The sequence below is a fragment of the Vicugna pacos genome, chromosome 5, assembly GCF_048564905.1.
Source record: "Vicugna pacos chromosome 5, VicPac4, whole genome shotgun sequence".
Taxonomy (NCBI): domain Eukaryota; kingdom Metazoa; phylum Chordata; class Mammalia; order Artiodactyla; family Camelidae; genus Vicugna; species Vicugna pacos.
Window position 1 is genome coordinate 66978383 of NC_132991.1, and position 21486 is coordinate 66999868.

A 21486-nucleotide genomic window follows, 5' to 3' on the forward strand; every position below is an offset into this window, starting at 1 on the left:
GTCTCACCCATTGTTCTGCATGTTCTGAATTCTGCCTTGAGACCAGGAAAACGAAGAGGAAGCCACTTCCAAAGTTAAAATTGAAGGATAAATCAGGATATGATGCAGAAAATGACATGATTAGTGTTTTTTAAAAAAATCTAAACAATAGAATCTGTTTTGAGTTGTTTATAGTCTACAATAAATCAAAAGGAAATTTACACAAAGCCTCCAAAAGGGGTTTATGTAAGAACATAATTACAATTGGTGAACAATCTACAAATGTCCCTTTCATATGAAAACATAAAAATAAGCAGTAAAATAAAAAAAACAATGAAAATCCAGCTAGGAAAATAACTCTGGACCTTAAAATTTTAAAAATACCAGGAATAAAAATGTACTTGAAACAGAATTTGTTAAGGCAAATTTGAATAAAATCAGTACATCAAAACATATGGAGTTGGAGTTTGCATTTGATATTACAAATTTAAACAGTAGTATAATCCCTTAATTATGATTTTTTATAAAATGTTTTCAAACATTTTTAAACATATTTAATAATGGATAGGCAATTTCACATTTCTCTAAATATCATTTATTACTGAGGAGCTCAAAACATAAAAATCTCTGAAACCAAAACAAATTGGTATTTAACTCAATTTGACTAGACTCCAAATAAAATATTCAAGAGGCACAAAGGAAACATTCTATACAATTCTGTATACTTCTTCAGTTTAAAAACTAACTCATTTTTTGTTTATTATTTTGCTTCTATTGAAGTCCCACAAAATTTCCAAATTAATTTTAGTACAGCTTTATAAAAGAGTATGAGAGTATATAATTGTTATTCTTGCAAACTCAGCATAAGCATATGTCTTCCAATTTTTAGCAACGTGACCAGACGACCCCAATCAGCTAGGACAGCAGAGAGCTGGCCTCTAGTGCCCATGCTGAGTGAGCCAGTGCTTCCACGTAGCTTCCCACCGGGGCTACCAGCAGAACCACGTAAGCATCTACACGTACAACACAGTGGGGATAATTGTGACTTACAGGTAAATCTTTTCCACTCTCCCCTAAGCTTTAATTCCACTGATGTGTTTCTTACACTTGGCAGATAAGCAAGATAAGCATTTGGCAAAAACTAATTTTGGAGGGTGGGGTTGTCGGTATGTATTTACTTTCTCTTCTGAGTGGTAGCATCTATGTCATACTTGACTAGCTTTTCTGGTTCTGGTCAGCCACTCAACTCTGTCATTCGCTTCTCAAATCTGCTTCTTTTAGTGTATTTTCTGTCATTCGCTTCTCAAATCTGCTTCTTTTAGTGTATTTTCTACACGACCACCTAGGGTCACACTCTCATTATCTCAAGGCTAGATTATTTCAATCATCTCCAAACTGGCTTCAGCAAACCTCTAGTATGCTATTCTCACTCTCAAGTTTCAACGCGCACACATTCTCATGGTTAACTCTGATCTTCCTCACGGCTGATGTTTGTTCAACAGAAAAGTGTCCCATTACCACCATGTAACATCCCACCTTGTAAGCCTGACATTCACGTTTCTCCCGGGGTCTCCTACGGTCTCCCCGTCACTGGTCCTGTCCTTCGGCCACCGTCATGGGCTCTGTCTCTGCTGTGGCTGAAGTATATTCCACACCTGGAATGGCCTCTCTGTCTCTGCCGATCCATCAAGACCCTCCCTGTCCTTTAAATTCACTTCAATTCTTATTTCCACAATGACATGTTCTCATGATGGCCCCAGCCCAGCATCCTATCTCATTCCTCAAAACCTCCACAGCATTTCTCTATATACTCACTTGCCCCTTAATAAAAATTTACAAACCCTGTAATTTGTGTGTATGGCTCCTCCTCTCTCGCTGGAATACAAACCCTTCAAGACAGAAATTATAGCTCTATTATTAGTGATATATCAGCACCCTGACTCACTCAGAGGTAATGTTAAGTAATGAGAAATCCCTAAGTTTTAGACATCAACAAACGCTGTGGGACCCTCATTTTCCTCACCAATGATGTGTAGACACAGTTACCTAACTTCTTGTTGGAAGGACTAAATCCCCAGCACAAACTATAGCTTTACTAATTTATCAGTCCCTCCCCTTGCCGGCAGTGTCCAAACCTAGCATGCAAACAGTGCAGACATTTGGTGAGTACCCCTAGAAACATTCCAATTAATTAAGTAATATCATTTTTTAACTTCAGCGAGGGATGCTCTGAATTACAGTTACAGTAAGAGGTATTTTGGTAGTTATCCAATGAATTGTCATGCATAGCATTTCATTTGGCTTGGAGCCTGACAGCTTACTTAGTTTACTTGCTTCTCAAACTAAGGGGACTTTCTTTGCCACCCCAGTGAACGTGCTCCTTCTGAGGCCCTTAGAAGAGAGAGGGAGACAGAAAAGGAGAGAAAGGGAGAGAAAGGGAGAGAAAAGGAGAAAAAGGGGCTATTCATGTAAAACAAAAGCCCCATATTCCCAGTGTGCCCAGGTAGGTGTGGAAACTGCCAGGAAAAGTGGCTTCTGCAACCCACTCTCATATTAGTTGCAGCCGCAACAGAAACGCTATGCTAACCAAAGGCTGAAAAACAGAAAACAGGGAACCAGCTGGATATTCCTCCTCTATAGCCATTGTGGAGAAAAGAGCATTTTGATATTTAGGTATGAACCCAACGTTAAAAATACCACACCTCCCTTTTAAAAATCAAACTCCAAAATACCGGAAGAGCAAGGGAAGGGGACACAAAGAAGTTAAAGGCAGAAAAAGATGGAAAACTCAGTTTTGTTTTCTCGTACCATTTTCAGTATTCTTTGATCCCGGAAAAGCAAAATATTAGTCACCTCCATGTCCCAGTCCAGTGTGATATGACTGGATCAAAAGAATCCTAGCCAACAAAAACTGCCTACCTTAGAAGGCGCCTCACACCGCATCAAAGAAGTCACCAGAATATTCTGTTTTCTTAGGTTTCTAGGTACGTAAATATAGTTTCTATAAAGACAAACTCAGCTCAAGGCTCCAATTTTATATATGGCTAAAAATAGAAATTGCCCCTAGCCTCACAAGCTAAGTATTTCCTTTTTTACATGAGGGATATTCAGAGGAAACTTTATCTTGGAAAGATCAGAAGAACAATCCTACCACAACATTTCTCAAAGTTTGATTATGAACCACTCACATCAAAATCTCTTGGGGTGAGATGAGGGGGAGAAAATGAACATTCCTGGGCCCCAGTCCAGGATTCTTAAATGAAAATCTTTTAACATGTCCGCCAAGTGGGTTTCCGCCCATAAGTATATACAATTTCTTGTAATGGGCTGTAGTGGAAAAGAATCTGGAAAAAAATATGTTTATGTATAACTAAATCACTTTGCTGTACACATGAAACTAACTGTACACAGCCTACACTTCAATGAAAAATAAGAATTAAAAAAAAAAAAAGGAAGAACACTGAAATGAAGCACAGAGACTGAAAGAACAATCCTAATGGTGGTATAGAGTTGGGAACAAACGGTATCATACAATATGCTTCCCTTTTTCCGCAAATCGTATTTGATCAACGTAAAAAGCAGGTAATTGGTAGCAATAACAGCCTTTATGAGGAAAATATACACCACATTAGCAGCCTAAAAGTATGCATCATATCTTATTTTGCCTTCTTAATGGTGGTTTTCCTATTTCGTGTATAGATAGATACAGTTTCTTTGTTGTTGGATGTTAAATACCAACTGGCAACCGGTAGTTGGGTCCTCCCTCCATCTAAGCACCACTGCATGGGATCTCCATCATAAATGCAGCACCTCAACCTCCCCAGCTCAACACCTGCCCCATGCGACACACCCCAACTCAACAGATTAAAAAACTCTAAACCATCAATTTAGCTCACCCCATCCACTTCCTATCTAAATCCGAAGTACTACTAATAAAGTAATATTAATATAAAATTCAATAAAAGCAAAAGCCCTCCCAAGAAATTGTCAAAGTTACAGCTTTGTCAGGGTATTTTGAAGGAAAACTCAAATCCTCAGTAATTCAGGGTGCTCCTCTTCTGAAACATTGGAGGCAATGGTAGTGGTGGGGTATGGATATTGGATAGTTTCTGGTTTCTAAGGGTTTTCTAGATTTAAAATTCTATGACTGAAGCATGACCATGGATGATTTTTAAACCTTATATATTACAATCTGCATCTTCCTACCACAGCACCACCCTTTACAGGCACCAAATCGGTATGTACATTACACAATCCTTATAAAGCTTAGTCCTCCCATTTATAAAACGAAGATAATAATGGTGCTCATAGTGGAATTATTTTGAAGGTTAAATGAAATAGAACTTGAAGCACTGGGCACCATCTTTGGCTCATTATAAACACTCAATAATATTATCATACATAATCTGATTTAAATTTTTCTCAACAAAACATGTCCGATTCACTGGCAGTTAAGCACAGTCCCTTTATGTACATGGAGCCCAGGGGAGCCAAGGCCATCGAGAGTGGTAACTCCACCTGAGTAAAGACCCAGGTAAAGTCGTTCACATAATCCCATCACCATCCCAGAAGTGAGTGACATATGATGCTTTCCACAATATTCGTGCTTTAACCTGGAGGACACCGCAGACGTCTCTCTCTGGGAGTACTCATCCCTCCAAGGCCAACCCCACCTCTCTAAGACCTAGTCCACACGGATGCCTCGCCAGCCCAAGACGCTCCTTCGTCTCACGTGCTCAGGATGGGAGAGTCGGTTCATCGGTTTCAACATTTCAAACACCTCTGTTTGCCTAACAGCACCAGCTAAAGACCAGCAGAGCAGAGGTGGGATTCTCTTTTCTTTTTCTTCCTTCCCCGCTTTCTTTCTAAACAACCGAGTAACACCCATTCAAAACAGACAAATGTCTACTAAATACATCCCTGGAAACTGAAAGAAGCTATGTGAAATGAAGTGGCAAAACGTATAAAATGGTCAGGGATTTCTCTTTCATTACTGTTATCAAATTTCAAAATTAAAAAGTCAATAGGGGTATAATATTTATTCAGGGGACACAAAGCACATGGAACAATGCTCAAAGGTGCATTTTAAAGAACTTCAAACACGTTAAGGGAGCCAAAGTTATAAGATAATAAAAATACTATTACAGCCCATTAAACATGTTGTAATGGTGCTTAGGGATGATGCAGTCATGTTTTGCAAAAAGTTATTTTCGCCCATCTCCCTGAGAGGAAATTCAGTGCAATCCAGATATTCTCAGACAGGAAGATACACAAATATTTCCAGATAATACAGAAATGCACTTCACCCCCAATGCAACCTCAAGCACTAATTTGAGTGTTGAGAGTGTGCAGAAGTACAATAAACCAGAAGGGAGGATCAAACTGAAAAGTTTTTTGTTTTTTTTTTAATGTTTAAACCACTCCAATTTGTCAGGGTCAAAAGCTCAAAACTAATTAGGTCAAAGGTTCAGGCTTTCAATATTTTGCATTCGTTGTTTCTAAAAAATAGACATGTCCTTTACCCCAACACTGTTTTGACAAGGACAAACGTTTTGTGTGTAACAAATAACAATAGTTCAAATAATCATACTCTTGAATCAACTGTTCCAGAGTGATTCTCAGTTTTGCTAGTTTTAGCCTATACACAACTCAGTGGAGAACATAATCTAAAATCCTCATTCCTATTAATGATTGCTGTTGACATGACCATTTTTTCATTGCTCCATTTCCGGCATCTAGAACAGTGTCAGAACCTGATAAATAGGAGATCAATAGATTTTTTAAAATATATTAATTATTGAATAATTGTCCATGTAGACATTTGTGAACAGATGGAGGTATGAATAGATGAGTATGTATACACACACACAAATGGGAAATTTAAGGGGAGGGAAGAGAGCTTACACGTTTTAAGCAACAACTCTATGCCCAGCTCGCAGTGACTCACATGGTTTCACCTAACCTTCACAGTAACTCACGACCAAAGCTCAGAGAATAAGCAGTGAGAACATACAGCCATCAGAGCCACAGCTAATCAATGGTACAAATAATCTCTGAACTCTCTGGATTTTTCTTAGGTGAATAAAATGCAGTCTATAATTCCCACACCCCTCCCGGCAAAACATACTCATGGTAACAAAGACTTTTTTCTTATTATACATGTAGTCTTTTCAACTTTTTAAAATTTTTTTATATTGAAGTACAGTCAGTTTACAATGTTGTATTAACTTCTGCTATACAGCATAATGATTCAGTTATACACATATAAATTCCTTTTCATATTCTTTTCCCTTATTGGCTATTACAAGATACTGAATACAGCTCCCTGTGCTATAGGACCTTGTCCATCTCTTTTATATATAGTAGTGTGCATCAGCTAATCCCAAACTCCCAGTTTATCCCTCCACACTCCCCTTTCCCCTCTGGTGACCACAGGCTTGTTTTCTGTGTCTTTAAGTCTTGTTTCTGCTTTGCAAGTAAGTTCATGTGTGTCATTTTTTTTTTGACTCTTAGCACTCCACATGATACAGGTTGTGATTCACTCTTCCTCCGACGGCTACTAGTACTTGTCGATCAATTAAGAGCAAAATAAAACAACACAGCAGAATAACAGAAAGAACCTATGTGCTACATATGACATCATGATGATCTGGTACAAGCCGTCAGTAAAGATACATGATAAGAATGACTGGGGAGACCTGATGGATTGGGAGGCTATTTCTGGCCACAAGCAGGATCTGTCTGGAAAGCAAGGGCTTCATGCTGGTGATGATATCTGAAGCCCTTTAACTCTCATGATAACCAAGGTTCAAAGATTCAGGAAAAAGAGTGTGGGGTCATACAGCTCCTGATGGAGGAAATGGATTCCCTGTACCTCTGACTTTCACCACTATAACATAGAAATCTTGGGATTCACTCTTCTACTCCCATCAGGGATTCTCATTCAGTGGCAGTGTCTGGTAACATTTTTTTTATTGTTGCATTCAAAGGGTTCTACTGGCATTTAGTGGGCCAGGAATCTGCCAAACATCATAGAACGTGGAAGATCGCTCCCTCACCAAGATGTTTTATTTGGCTTAAAACATCAACAGTGCCCAGACTGAGAAATCTTGACCTATACAATCAACAGCCAAAGCACTCAATTCACTTACTATGTGAGTGTCTATTATGTGCCAGACATAATAGACTGTTCAAAGGACTAGGGAATGGTGGTAAGCAAATCAGACAATGCCCCCTGTCTGAGGGTTTCTATTCAGAAATGGGAGATAGACCTTAAGGATGGGCAAGGATAGAAGTACAAGGGTGACTTTGGAGTATACAAAAGCAGTCCAAGAAAACATAATGACTCTAAGACACTGAAAAGCAGACGTATAAAAATAGAACAGAAAGCAGTCTATTTGCTACTGTACGATTTCCCCAGTGAAGCATTACCAAAATGAAAGGAGCACCCCATGGAAAATCAAATCACAGATGACAGCTTAAATGAAAATAATCCACTTAAATTTTCTTTTGAACCATAAACAATGGGGATTGGCAAAGTTTGTAATAATGAAGCCCTTATTCAAATTCAATTTTTACAAAATTTCACTTTACTTTGCTCTTGCAGTCGATGTGTTCTGGAAAGGTTTTGCTTCACGTGAAAATCCATATCTGTGAGAAAAGTCAATTACTGACTGGGGAATAGTCTCTTCCTTTGTCACAGGCCACATAGCTCTCTGAGGCACGACAAACCTCACATATGTCAACACCATACTTATCTCAATGTACCTTTCTATACCTACTGCCAAAGGACCATCTCAGCTGACGAATGGGTAACTTTACAACAGTTCATTTGCAAACCATTTGGAACCCAGAATATATATTCCCTGAGAAACAATATTGCACTGTAAATAACGGTTAAATTTTTCAGCCAGGAAACTAAAATGTGTCTAACTTACACAACATCTATAGAACAATATACCAAAGCTAACAACATTTTTAAACATTACTTCTAGGGGAAAACAGACTGAAAATTCCAGTCCCTAATGCATCATGACTGACAATGAGGAGCGGAATGAGCCTGCCTAGCTGTAGAGTAAGCAGGGGGAGGAGACTTAAGAGTTTTGCCAGTCTGAGGAAGTGATGGCAGGAGAGGGACCCTGGTGGTAAACGAGGGACTGAGAGTCAAGTAACAGCTAGAAATGTTCATAGTAATTTATTCAACAAGTATCTGGCTAGAAATTGGAGGTGTAGTGATGAATAGGGAAGGCTCCATTTCTCTTATCCCAACATGTAAAGACTTAAAATGTATCACAATGGTAGAGGAAGCCAGTGGCAAAGGGGGAAAATTCAGGAATGATGCAGGGGTGCAGCTCTGGGCCCAGAACAGGTGAGTGAGTCCTAATAAGAGGTTCTTGGATCAGTGTCCTAATGAGAGGTCCCTTTTCTAGACGTAAACAGAATTTAAAAATCATACAGTCTTTGTTACAGTTAAAACCTTGCAGATTTTATCCTGCTGAATCAAATCTCTCATTTCACAGAGGAGGAAACCAGCATTGAAGTGCAAAAGAGTCTAGCTGTAAATTGGAGTAAGATCTGAGATGCTTGATAATCAAACATCTATCAGTGCATGCTTTCTGGATCTCGCTTTCCTTTTCGTGGTCGCGAAACAGTCAATACCAATTCTTCCTCCTTTTTATAAGTTGTACCCTGGAGTGGCAGGAAAGGCTTCAGTGATTAAGAAAAGGAGAAAGGACATTAAAAGCCAACTCTTATTTGATAGGTGAGAAAACAGAGGACTAGGGAGACAAAATAATGTGGTCTGCCCAAGACTAAGGCAGAATGACAACTTGTATGACCTAGCAATTCCCATTGTACCACGACTGCCACCATCATTATACAAAATGAAGATGACGAGGAAGAAACAATTCTCTCTGGGAAGTAGATACAAGATATGGACTATGAAGGCATACTCCTATAAGCAAAGATTTTAAATATAATTTCCAATTTATGGAAACTATAGGTTAAAAATCATACATAATTTAAACTCTCTTTAAGTATGAAAGTCTCTAAATTAGCAAACTGTCCAGAAAATTAATGTCTGCCCCTTAAGTGACCAAAGAACTTGACCACATTTTGGAGAAATTTAAGTGTCTTAATGACAATCTACTGAAATAAGTTTTGTTCCCATGCGTTCTTGAAGCCATCATTTCATCCCTTAGGAAACTGAGTCGTTTTTATGGTTTCTCCCCTATGTTAGGGCTGTGCCTAGACATCCCCACACTTCTGTCATGTAAGCCTCTAATTCCAATCAGAAATCAGATCATGAAGACTGACAGAATACTGTGTAAAGTAAGAATCCAGAAGCTCTAAGAAGGGGCTTATCAAAAGTTAAATAATCATGAAGACAGTAATTTTGGCGGCTTAGAGGCATCTTGGGTGACATCACTTGAAATTACCTTTCTTATCTCTTGATCTCAGTTCAGCAGCACCTTCAGTTATGTCCAGAATCTCAGCAGTTTTCTGAATAATTGAGATACTAAAAGTTTAAACTTCAGTGAGCTAGAGAGAAATAATTATTAGAAATTATACATACATATATATATGAACTCGGTTTTCCTATTCCTAGTGTTTCAATTTAAAATTCGATTTAAAAACACTACTACATTTTTTTTTCTTAATACTGTCTTGATATATGAAAATAGTATTATTTCAGAACAACCAAGTTATATATTTCAGTTTAAATTGTTGCTTGTGGATAAAAGTTATTAGGTTAAAGCCATCTAAATTAATTAATTCTGGAAACAAAACACCTAACAAAAAGCCTGTGAGGGAGAGATATTAGGTAGCACTAGGTGACAGATACAAATGAAAAATTGTTGCAGCCCCAATGAAATCGTAAGAAGTAAATGCCGATTTGTTACAGGGGGCTTCAGAGACTCCAGAAAACCAATGTGGCACGTGTGGGGATGACTATAACCCCCAAAGTAATTCAGTGACAACTATGTACACCCTTTGTGGATAAAACTCTAAGTCTATGTGTCACGTTAGCCAAACCTGACCTCAGAACACAGGATTCTAGCACGCTAACCACAGCTGAAGGGCACTTTCGGTTGGCAAACGAGAACCGCTCCTAAGCCCTACAACGTACAACTACAATTTGACCACACAACATGGAGCCAGGGAAATGGAGTCGTCAATAAAGATTTTTTAAGAAAACTTATAAAGGGACACACGGATTACACCTTTTGTAAATAAAACTTTGAAAAGGTATCTTTTCAGTAATAAAACAGAACGAGTGTGTCCTGATTCTCAAGTCAGCATAGTTGGTTTAGCTGATCTCTAAAGGGCTCTCCCATATGAAAATATGTTCAAATCACACCAGACAAAACGCACTTCATGAAACTTAATAACAACAACTCTTTGCTTTCCTTGCAGTTAACAATTGAGTATCTTTTATCAGTCTCCATTCTGCCAAAACGTTTTCTGTACACAAGCTGGCAACACTGGAGTTGTCTTCTTCTTTCTTTCCAGCTCTTCACGTTGGTAGCCAAAAGTGTCTTTGTTGCTCAAATAGTCCAAGCCATCTGCCAGCAGTTTCTCCATCTTGCAGTACCATCTGCCAGCCTCTCTGCTTCCCAGTCCAGGCCATGTTGCCTGTATGTATGTTTTTCAAATGGCTCTTTCTCCAGAAGAGAAAGAGGGAGCAAACTAGCACCCTTCCCTTTTAACCACTCTTGGTAGACATCCCAACACTGTCCTCTGACCCACTGGTTCTCATGGGGACAGAAATCTCAATGATTTGAATCGAAACAATTTTCTTCGATTATTTTTTGCTTCCCTGTTGGAATTAAGAATTAGACAGCTATAATACAACACAGAATCAGTCATTAATGTAACAAATTTTTATTGTTCTGTTCCCTTTTTGCTTTTATAAGGTATTCTTAACTATAAAGAATTATTCTTCGGATAAAGAAGCAAAGAGGGGAAAACAATCCTTATTCTGACAGTTTATCCTGATTATTTTAAAAGCAACTTCTGGTAGAAATTAATAATTCAGTTGAATGTTATTAACAGTATAATGTTAACTTTATGCGGCACGGCACTGTTCTTCATTCTAATCTACTTAAAATTCCTGACTTTAGAAACAACAAGGGCTGCATAACAGTCTCTTAACGAGGTTAAGCCTAAAGAGTTCCATTAATATCCTCCCTAAGGCCACCAGGAAATTCCTTAAAGCAAGAGGGTTTCAGGCTTTGCTGTGGATTACGCTCAAGACATTTTCTTTCTAGACTTGTTACTGCCGGGAATTTATCTAATGTCTCCATCACTGTCCAGGCTTCAGAGGGAGGCCCCTTTTGTTCCTAATCACTCATCAGAATCCCAGGATAACTCAACTGTCATGAAATTTGGAAGCCTTTGTTATTCCAAGGGCCAAAATTAAATTAGCATTTAAGTGAATGTCAGGAATCCAGTTCACTTATAAGAAAAGATACCATTCTACCCAAATGTCACAAACTATACATATTTAAAGCCACAACATCTGAGTTTTTCCAATTTTTACAAACAGATGCTAATGTTCTCTGTAGGCATATCTGATGTTTATAAATGTGTAGGGTGCTCTTATTGTATTAACCTTCACAGTAAAAAAAAAAAATCTTTTAGCATTGTAAACCACAAACCATTAAATTAGGGCATATGGCTTTCTAATCAATTTCTTAAAGTATTCCATATTTTCTATACTAAATGTGTGTAATAAGAAGTTTCTAGTTTTGATTTCCAAAATTTCTATTGACAGTGGAATAGTCTATTATTCATAGTTTACTTATGAATATTGCTAAGCACATTTTCACAATAGTTATCATTATTCATATTTTGACCACTTCAAGAAAAAGGGAAAAAGTAAGCAATTAGCTGTTATATTTTGCTCTTAAATTTCACAAATACCTTTTGCCTTAAAGTACTTAATTTTTAACAAAAATCCTGTAACAGAATTCACTTGCACATTTAATATTTTACATTCCAATTTCACTGAAACTTGGGAATGGAAAAAGTCCTTAAACACTTCTAATATTCCTCAGCAATTTAGGCAAAACCATGTAGAATATTAGAAACAGGAGGATGACAACTTGGTTTTGTGAAGGTTAAAAGCCACAAGTGTTCTGAAACACAGAATTGTTTACAAAATTCGAACTGTGATCAAAATAAATGTATCTTCAGTCAAGGTGATCCTCTCTGGTACTTGAAATTGAAAGGAATTTTTACCACATGATGAAAACTGAGAGGTTAATATGGTGGTCTTAACAAATTATTTGATAAATTGATTAAATAGTGTCCAGAAGTTTAAAGTTATTAATATACTATTAGATCTATTTAGAAGTTAACATAAAGATGGCAGCTCTGAATATAGATGAATTCCACTGGGGGTTAAGTTGAAAGACATATTCAAAATAGCATGTTCAAATCTGGCCCTCATGTCTCCAGGTGTCTAAGAATCTGTTTGGGAGACAAGTTTGTCTCACTGTTTCTCTCTTGGGGTGACCTCTTTTCCTAACAGAACCACCCACAAAGGCACCATGTGTGTGAGAGACTAATATAAACAGTCTTCTTTCTCAGAAGTAAAAGTTATTTTCTCATGAAGAAACCCTCTCCTAAAATGCATGATGCAAAATCACGAGCTAATAAAGACAGCTGTAACTTCATAAAGCTTATCGATAATATTAACTGAAGAAAACTGAGAAAAGATGTCAGAAGTTCCCAGGGGATTAACAGGCAGCATTGGGATGGTGATACAAAGACAGGTAATAATTTGAGTTTCACTGACTCTTCAGCAAAAACTGACGAATGGGGAATTCTTTAAAAATTTTAAAGGAGGATGGAGAAGGAGAAACTGTTCAAAGAATATCATCTAATTACATCATCACAGACATCATGCACTTGTATGTGCATTTGTCTGACCTAAAACCTTAGAAGCCTACTTGTCTTGGGGGGTAAGTGGGTGAGAAGGGATAAACTGGGAGTAAGAGATTTGCAGATACTAACCAATATATTTAGAATAAAAAACAAGTTCATGCTATATAGCACAAGGAACTATATTTGACATCTTGTAGTAACTTATGGTGAAAAAGAACATGAAAACGAATATGTGTTATGTTCACGTATGACTGAAGCATTATGCTGCACACCAGAATGTGACACAACATTGTAAACTGACTATACTTCAATAAATATAGTCCACTTCTCTTTATGATAAAGATACAATATTTCTTTTTCTAATATTCACCTTTTTAAACAGAATGATAGAATACCCTCTGTTCAGCAGACATTTAGCGCTGTGTCCCAAGGACATCAACCATTCTGAAAACCACTGCATGTTTGCTATGTGCCCAGCATTATGTTTTCACTATGGAATATTCACTCAAGTGTACTCTCCATGTATTCTTAGTAGAAAACAATGATACCATCATTAGAGTCCCCCAGACACTTCTCCTGAAAATCCTTATTTCCTGTTTCATTCAGCAGGTTTTTCAGACTTCCTTGCTAACCTTACCACCTCTTTATTCCAAACTGGGTTCGTTTCATTTTCTCAGAAAAATCCTGGATACATCCTTCTTCTAACCTGCAATCTTAGCACAGATTACTCTCATCATTTCACCTATCCATCTTCCTTAGTGCATTAAAGAAACTCCTCTGTAAAACTGTAATAAAGGCAGAACAATCCCCCTGAGCTCTGACTGAACAGCATCACTTCCTTGCAGACCTGAAAGAGTTGGCTCCTCCAGTCTTGGTTCTAATTTACTCTTCGTCTTCACTTTGATCCCTTTGGGTTCTTTTCTACCTTCCTCCCCACCCCACCCCCCAGCCTCATCTTACATCACTGGTTCCCTTGTCTGCTTTACTTCATTCTCAGAGTTTCTTTCGGTTCCTTCGAAGCTCTGTTCCACGTAGATCTTGACACATGCTCCTCACTCTCTACCTAGAATGCTCTACCCTTGCTCATCCGTTGGTATCTCCCACCTTTTCCTAGGGCACAGCGTGATATCCCTTCCTCAAAACAGATACACATTACTATGTATATGACAGATAAACAACAAGGACCTACGGTAGAGCACAGGGAGCTATATTCAATTTCTTATAATGAGCCGTAATGGGAAAGAAACTGGAAGTATATATACAGATATGTATGTATATGTAAAACTGAATCACTTTGCTGTACACCTGAAACATTGTATATCGACTACACTTCAAAAAATGAGAAAAGGAAAGAAAAATAAAGAAACATATTATGGAGTAAAAAAAAAAATGCTTGTTTGACCTTTGCTACATTTAAATGACTCCTCCGTTCTCATTCTTAAATCCTTTACTCTAACTAGCAGATTCATAACTTGTAATTACATATTTATTTATGCAATGATTTACTAAAATACATTCCTCTTGCTAGACTAAGGCCCATGTGGGCAAAGATTGTACTGTGTTCATTACTGTTTCCTCAGTTTTAGGCCCCGTGCTTAGTACATAAAAAGTGCTCAGTTAATATTTGTGAAAACATTTTCTCCAGCTATTTTTCTTTTTCTCTCCAAAGTTCATTCATCAGTCATTTCATTATTTGGTACGGTTGTCACCATGTCCCTTTGGCTTGCCGAGCTCGTGTGTATGAGAAGTTCCAACACTGACTCTCATTTCCAGGTTCCTTAACCCTGATTTATTCTGTGTAACTCAAGCACAGTACTGAATGAAGACCAAATGAAGACTGTAGTTTGCTGAACCCCTGACCCGAAATGCCCTGACCCTGCCTACCATTCTGCCCTAGCTCTTTCACACGTCCAGGTTTCACCTAGTAAGCACTAAACTCTTAGTCTCAACTCAGCCCACATGTGACATTTACCCAGACCTCTCTCACTCCTCAAGCTGATTGAGATGTCCTTTTATGTGATGCACAAATCCCTTTTCTATTGAGCTATTATGGAGCTTTTCACATAGTACCATAATCAACAACTTAACCAACTGTCCCTCTAGTAGACTTGCACCATATGCTGTTACGCATCATATGCTGTTCAAATCAGATCTGGTACATAGGAATACTTAATGACATTTGATGAGTGATAGATCCCCATGTGGATAATAGTAAAAAAAAAAAAAAAAAAGTAAGTGGTTATCAAGAAAATAGGGCACCAAAAATAATGCCCAAGAGCAGAGAGTAGGAAACTCTGGCAAATTCTTGTGTATTTTGATAATCAAATAATCCAAAGAACTCTATGACACTAATATTCGGTAAAAATGAAGATGAACAATCAATAAGTACAATTTAATGACTTAGGAACTGAAAGAACTTCAGCATGTTAACTTCTAATACTAAGACATCAAATCATATTGTAGAGGGTTCCTCTTTATTATTATTAGTGACAGATCCATATTCAAGAGTCTTCATTCTATCTTAAAGAAATTTTAGCTGAGTTAACTAAGCTTCTAAAACTAAATAAATTGCACATAAAATGGAATAATTGCAACAACTTTTATAATTAAGAAACAAGACATTTAGAGCACTGCATTTCTGCAGAATTATTGCATGTCTCAGGCACATTACAACTGCAACCAGAGATGCAGAGCATTAACCTCTTGGGAAGTTAACTAATCCCTGGAAATCCACTTCTTAGAGAAGCTAATTGTATGCGGAATTTTTTTCAGTATTTAAATTTCAACTCTGATAAGATGTTTGCTTCATGTCCATCACTTAATTCCAATTTGTTTCTTGGAAGAAGTATGCCTATTCTTTTTTCAATATGGATATTTAAAGATTGGACAAAAAGCAACATGGAACTATATGCTTTATTATATTTATATTTATGTATTATAAGAAGTTATAACAAGTCTTAACTAGAACCACACCTATACACATATGTATATGTAATATTTTGCATAATTATAATTATGGAAATTAAAAAGCACTGCACTCCACTGGAATCTAAAAGCAGGGCAATCACCTAACAAACTCTTGAAGAAGTTTTTGACAAGCAAGACTTGATGCAAGAAGCCCCCCCCCAAATCTTCTGAACATATTAAAGGGTAGCCACTTGTAAAACACTAGTACCTCTCCTTATATCACACTGTGCGAGTCGTAATAATTTCATACTCAAACTGTTTCATCAATCAAAACTCCCTATTAAAAAAAGTTAATTCAAACACTTGGTCCATGTAATTTTGTTGAGATCATTATGCTGGCCAGTTGATAATGGGCATTTTTTTGCAGTGTGTCCATCTAATAATAAGTATATAGAGCTAGGATTACATATTTAATCGGTATAAAATACATAATGCTAAAGTCAGATACAGTTTGATAGAGAAAATAACTATCAAGGAATCTCATTTTAAAGGTAATTTTAGAACCAAAATCTGTAAAACATGTTTTACAGCTTAGTACCATGCTTACTTACCACTCATGCTGTCGAGAAGTTCAGTTCTATTGTACTTAGTCTTATATTGTTCTGATAGTCTCCCCATATTCTATTATTTCCCAAGTCTTGATGAAAGTCACTTGGATTGGTATGGAGGGGATGGAGGACAAGAGCCACTTCTTACCACACTCTTCCAGAACTTACAAACAGCAAAACCGCATGGGCAGGCAGACTTGAAATGTTTCCTGGTCTTGTTCAGCTAATCTTTATAGGTGACTGAGGAAGTAAAGCAGGAAAGTATGTGCCTCACCAAGATGAATAAATGGGAAATACGGAATCCACTGGTTTGAACGAGGGTAAGTCACTATACTTCATTTTCTGATTTAGACAAGTGACATGCATTTGGGAACTTCATGTTACTCAAGTTCCTCTGACCTTCAGAAGCAGTTTCTCAGCTCTAAGGGGAATTAGCAGAACCACAGGCACAGTTTGGTAACCAAACACAAGCCTAATTCAACTCTTTAGTGCAGAAGTGAGGAGACCAACCATACTTCGGCAGCCCTCTGTCTTACTTCACCAGATGGTAACAATACGATTCTTTCAACAGCAAGCACTCAGTGCAGTTTGCCAGACAGTCATAATCATCAAGCTGTCCATACAAAGGCGGCAGAGACCATTTGTGGAGCACTGTGAGACCTCACGCAAAACCAAAACAGATACATTAAGCCCAGCCCCCCATCCTCGCTCAAGGTATGCAAACTCACAGGTGGAGTCATGTATCTCAGCATTCGGTCAGCGGTTGCTTACATGATGAAGATAAAGCATAATGCACCAAAATAGGAGTCAGGGACTGGGAAAACCTCCCAGCATTGCCTACTGAAATTCAGATAATACAATGAATGAGCTCATGACACACACATCAGCAACTTCCTGCTAAGCCAGAATCACCAAACGCAGCAACTGCCTCAGCTTTTAACACGTTTTCATTACATTCACTCCATTACTCATATATGCGTGTGCATACTTGGGCTGATTACGGTAGTTTAGCCAGGTTCACGTCACAAAAGCTTATGAGTCCAGTCACAGTAAACAATAAATCTCAGCTGTCCCAGAAAGGTTAACTTTCTGCAAAATATCAAAGAGACACAGAAGCTTCAATTACTTCTTTTCTACTGGAAGAAAGAATAATGAGATAGTCTTCCTTCAGAAGAGAAAAAGTATCAAAACAAGAACACCACATTACCAAATCTCACATCAAATAGTGTTTTCAATAAAATGAAACAAAGCAACAAGATATAAACTGAGCTTCAAGCAGCAAATCTGTACCCACCAAGTACTGGACTTTTGACAAAGCAAACCATCCTGTTCAGTATGACTGACTACCAATTGAGACCTGGACCAATGTGTACCAGCTCAAAAAGAGTACGAATGTGTGGGCATATGAATAGACGTATGTGCATACATAATATTATACGTTAACTATTCAGTTATTAGAAAAATACAAATTTATTTTCTTCTCTATGCCCTAATTCTCAATCTCCCCATTAGCAGAAACCACCACTACTCTCAGAAACATGAAATGAAAATTTATCTTTCTATAAAATATACTTTAACTCTAATTTTTGAGGATTACATATGTTGATCAAAAAAATTAAAGCTAATTTAAATATAGGTCCTACTCATAACTAAATATATTTCATCAGGGATAGGAAAAAGTATTTTGAAAGACTTTTTCTTTTGAAGTTTTCTCCATTCTCATAAATGCTAAGTAAGGTGTCACTCATCAGCCCTAATGTGGAGAAATGTAGTCTTTTAAAGATTCTTTAAATGAAGGTTCTGTGATACCATTGTACTAACATTTAAATTTCATAAAAAGGTTCACAAGTGAGATTACAGAGATGTCAGTGCTTCACCCTTCCCTAAATGCCAACTTGCTCTTCATATTAGTTAGAATTCAGCACCTCAAACTACACTCATTCAAAAGGTCGAGAGAAGGTCAGTATTCAGCTGAGTCAGTGCTGAAACACAAAGCAGACAAGCTGAGTTTAGAAGACTTAATTACAAATATATTCACCAAAAGAGTTTCTATTTTTAAAGAATATACATACAGTAATTTATGAACTAGAAATAGTCATAACTCTCAGGAGATTCTGAATGTCCTGTAAGTCCTACAGAGCATTAATTTTTCTATCTGCTTGAAAAATGACAGCATTCTAATTATTCTGTCAAGGTTAATAGACCACGAATTTGACTCTTAAACCTCAGTGGACATCTTTTTCCAATAGCCACTTCTTTTCATTTGTGACATTTTTTTCCTTCCTGAAATTATGGTTGCAAAAATTTTCATGGAGTCAATTTAAATACCCAAGCAACCTCTACATCAAAGAACTACGGTGATACAATCTTGAGATAAATGAGAGAACAACCTTAAAGAATCTTAACAAGTGCTTTACAAAGAATCTTAAAAGTGGATTTTAAAAATTGTTAATAATGAGCTTGAAACTTCAACCTCTAGTAAGATGAAAGAAACTCTAAATGAGAGATAAAACAAAGGCAGATAACATTTTTCAATTAAAAAATGAAAGTTATAAATGAAGGACAATAAGAAATCCACATAGGCTATAATCAAACGAAAGAGGGATCCAAGAAATTAGTAAACACTGAAGCCTGATTTTATTTTGAGAGTATGTGACAAAACTTAGTAACATGGACCCGACTCATTTGTAAAGGGTATAGAAGGAAGCAACGCCCAGGAAACATTGAAGGGAAAGAGACAATAGTAGACAGTCATTGCAGATATTCACAAAAAGGTAAGACATAAAAACTCTATACAGTCATTGCAACACTGTTGAAAAATAAATTCACCACGTGGAGGAGATCAGGAAGTAAACATGACTATTTTGACACTGGCAGCAGGTGAAAGGGAGTGGGGGATCACATATGAATACACCCATCCTGAACTCCAGTCACTAGAAGCTAAGAATTTAATTTAAAGTGATTCTGGGTCGTAATGTTCCCAAATGGCTAGCAGGGAAAAAAAGACACACAAACATTCTCAAGTAAGTCCCACAGAATTCTAAAGAATTGTAGCTTAGAAAAAAAGGAGAAAAAAAAAAAAACCTCACAAGGCACTATGAATGAGATTCAGACTGCAAGAAACAACAAAATCAAGTCTTCAAAGATACTGCATATTAGAATGTTAAAACTGAGAATGTAAAATATCTGTGTTTCATGTGTTAAAGAAATAAAAAGAAAGCTTTAAAAAGAAAAAGAAATCAAAAATGATAAAGGTGGTAGGACAAAGGAAAAATATAATAACTGAAATAAAAATAGGATGAATATGTAAAATAGCATATTAGATATTACTGAAGAAAAGAGAAATTCATGAAATGGAAATAAGATATAAATAAGAATTAAACAATCCAGATGCAGCCCACAGACACTAAAAGATGCAAAATATAAAAGTAGGTGATTAAAGCATCGTGAAGAGGAGGTAGATGGTCTAACGTGTATCTAATACAAGTTTCAGAAAGATAGTTGCAAAGAAATAATTGATTTAAATTACTGATAAATAATTGATTTAAATTACTAAGAGTACCAAACTTTTATCCAAAAAAAATCCCAAACAGGATAATTTTAAAAACAAAACTCACATTTATATGCATAACTGTGAAACTTAATAAAGCAAAGAGAATTTAAAAATCATGAGAGCAAAACTGATCAACTACAAAGACACTGTAAGGACACTAACAGTGATATCTTAGCAGCAACGACAAAAACAAAACAAATGGTGGAATGGTGTTTTTCAATGTGCTGAAATTGTCAATTTATAGCCCTATACCTACAAGAACTATTTTCCAAAAGTGAAATAAAAGAACCAAAAGAAAGTGTACTTACTATTTATAATTTTATTAATTATGCAGTCAAAGTATCTAGTTTTTTCATGATTCTAGGCAAGTAAACTCTAAATTCTTTATGGGGAACCATACAGTGGACAATAAACACACCCGGGAAGAAAACCAAGATGAGAGGGCCTGCTGAACCAGCAGTCTCCCCTGTAAAACACTGCAGCTCTTCACCCAGCCTTGTCCATCTCAATCCTTTGCTTTAGTTTTCCTTTCATTCTCAGAGGCAAGAGTAGGATTTATCAACTTTTAACATACTATATAGCTTATTTATTTAATACTTAGTATTTATGTGTCTGTCTCTCTGTGTTAGAATCTATGCTCCCCTAGGCAAGAATCTTTATTTTGTTCACTGAGTTATTTCATATGTCTAGGAAATAGTTATTTCAAATATCTAGTAAAGTGCCTGTAGGCACTCAATAATTACGTGTTGAATGAATAGCTAAAATGGGAATTTTAAAAGCTACAGACAAGTTGGCCACTCACCTAAACAGAGAGCCCAGAAACAGATCCATACCATTTAAGGCACGTTTGATTACTGGGGAAAGGGTGGATTTTCATCAAATGGTCATAGGTTAACTAGTTATCCAAATGGAAAAAGGATTAAATTAGACCTCTACATAATATTCAATCAATTATAGGTAAAGATTTTATTTACTATCTGTAAGACATTGAGATAAGAAAGGATTACTTAAACAAAATAAAAAAAATTTCATGAAGAAAAAATGACAAAGTCAGCTATATTAAAATTAAGAAATTTTCTTTATCAAAAGAGAAATGTGAAGTGAGAAGCCTCAAAAAGTTAATGACAATTACAACACTGACAAAGAATTAATCCCCAGGACATAAGAAAAAAATGTTTATAAATATAGAAAATCCTTCCATACAAAGGAAAAATGTACACAAGTCATAAATACATCTCACAGAGGAAACAGAAATGACTCAATGTATGAAAATATCTAATGTCACTGAAAATTAGAAGAATATAAAAATGAAGCTATTACAAGATATGATTTCATACCCACCAGACTGGCAACAATTAAAAAGTCAGACCAATGTTATTACAAGGGAATAGAGCGATGGCAGGCTTTTTACACTGGTGGGAGCGCACACGGGAACCAAACACTCTGGAGAAGAGTGTACGGATATCAGTGAAAGCCAAACAAGCGCACACCCAAAGACCGTGCAATTCCACTACCAGAAAGAACTTAGCAAGTGAGAACCTGGAGATG

General features: G+C 36.8%; 1 protein-coding gene across 7 annotated transcripts in view; it reads right to left on the reverse strand.

Moving 5' to 3' along the window:
- Window positions 1-21486, reverse strand: part of PARD3B (par-3 family cell polarity regulator beta) — a 948983-nt gene that overhangs the window by 677307 nt on the left and 250190 nt on the right. Inside the window, exon 1 of one of the 7 annotated variants that reach the window (XM_072961411.1) lies at window positions 17114-17152. The exons of the other annotated variants lie outside the window; for them this stretch is intronic. Coding sequence (XP_072817512.1) covers window positions 17114-17137 — 24 coding nt within the window. The 5' untranslated portion in view covers window positions 17138-17152. Of the gene's footprint in view, window positions 1-17113; window positions 17153-21486 lie in introns of those variants that run through there. 7 annotated transcript variants of the gene reach the window in all.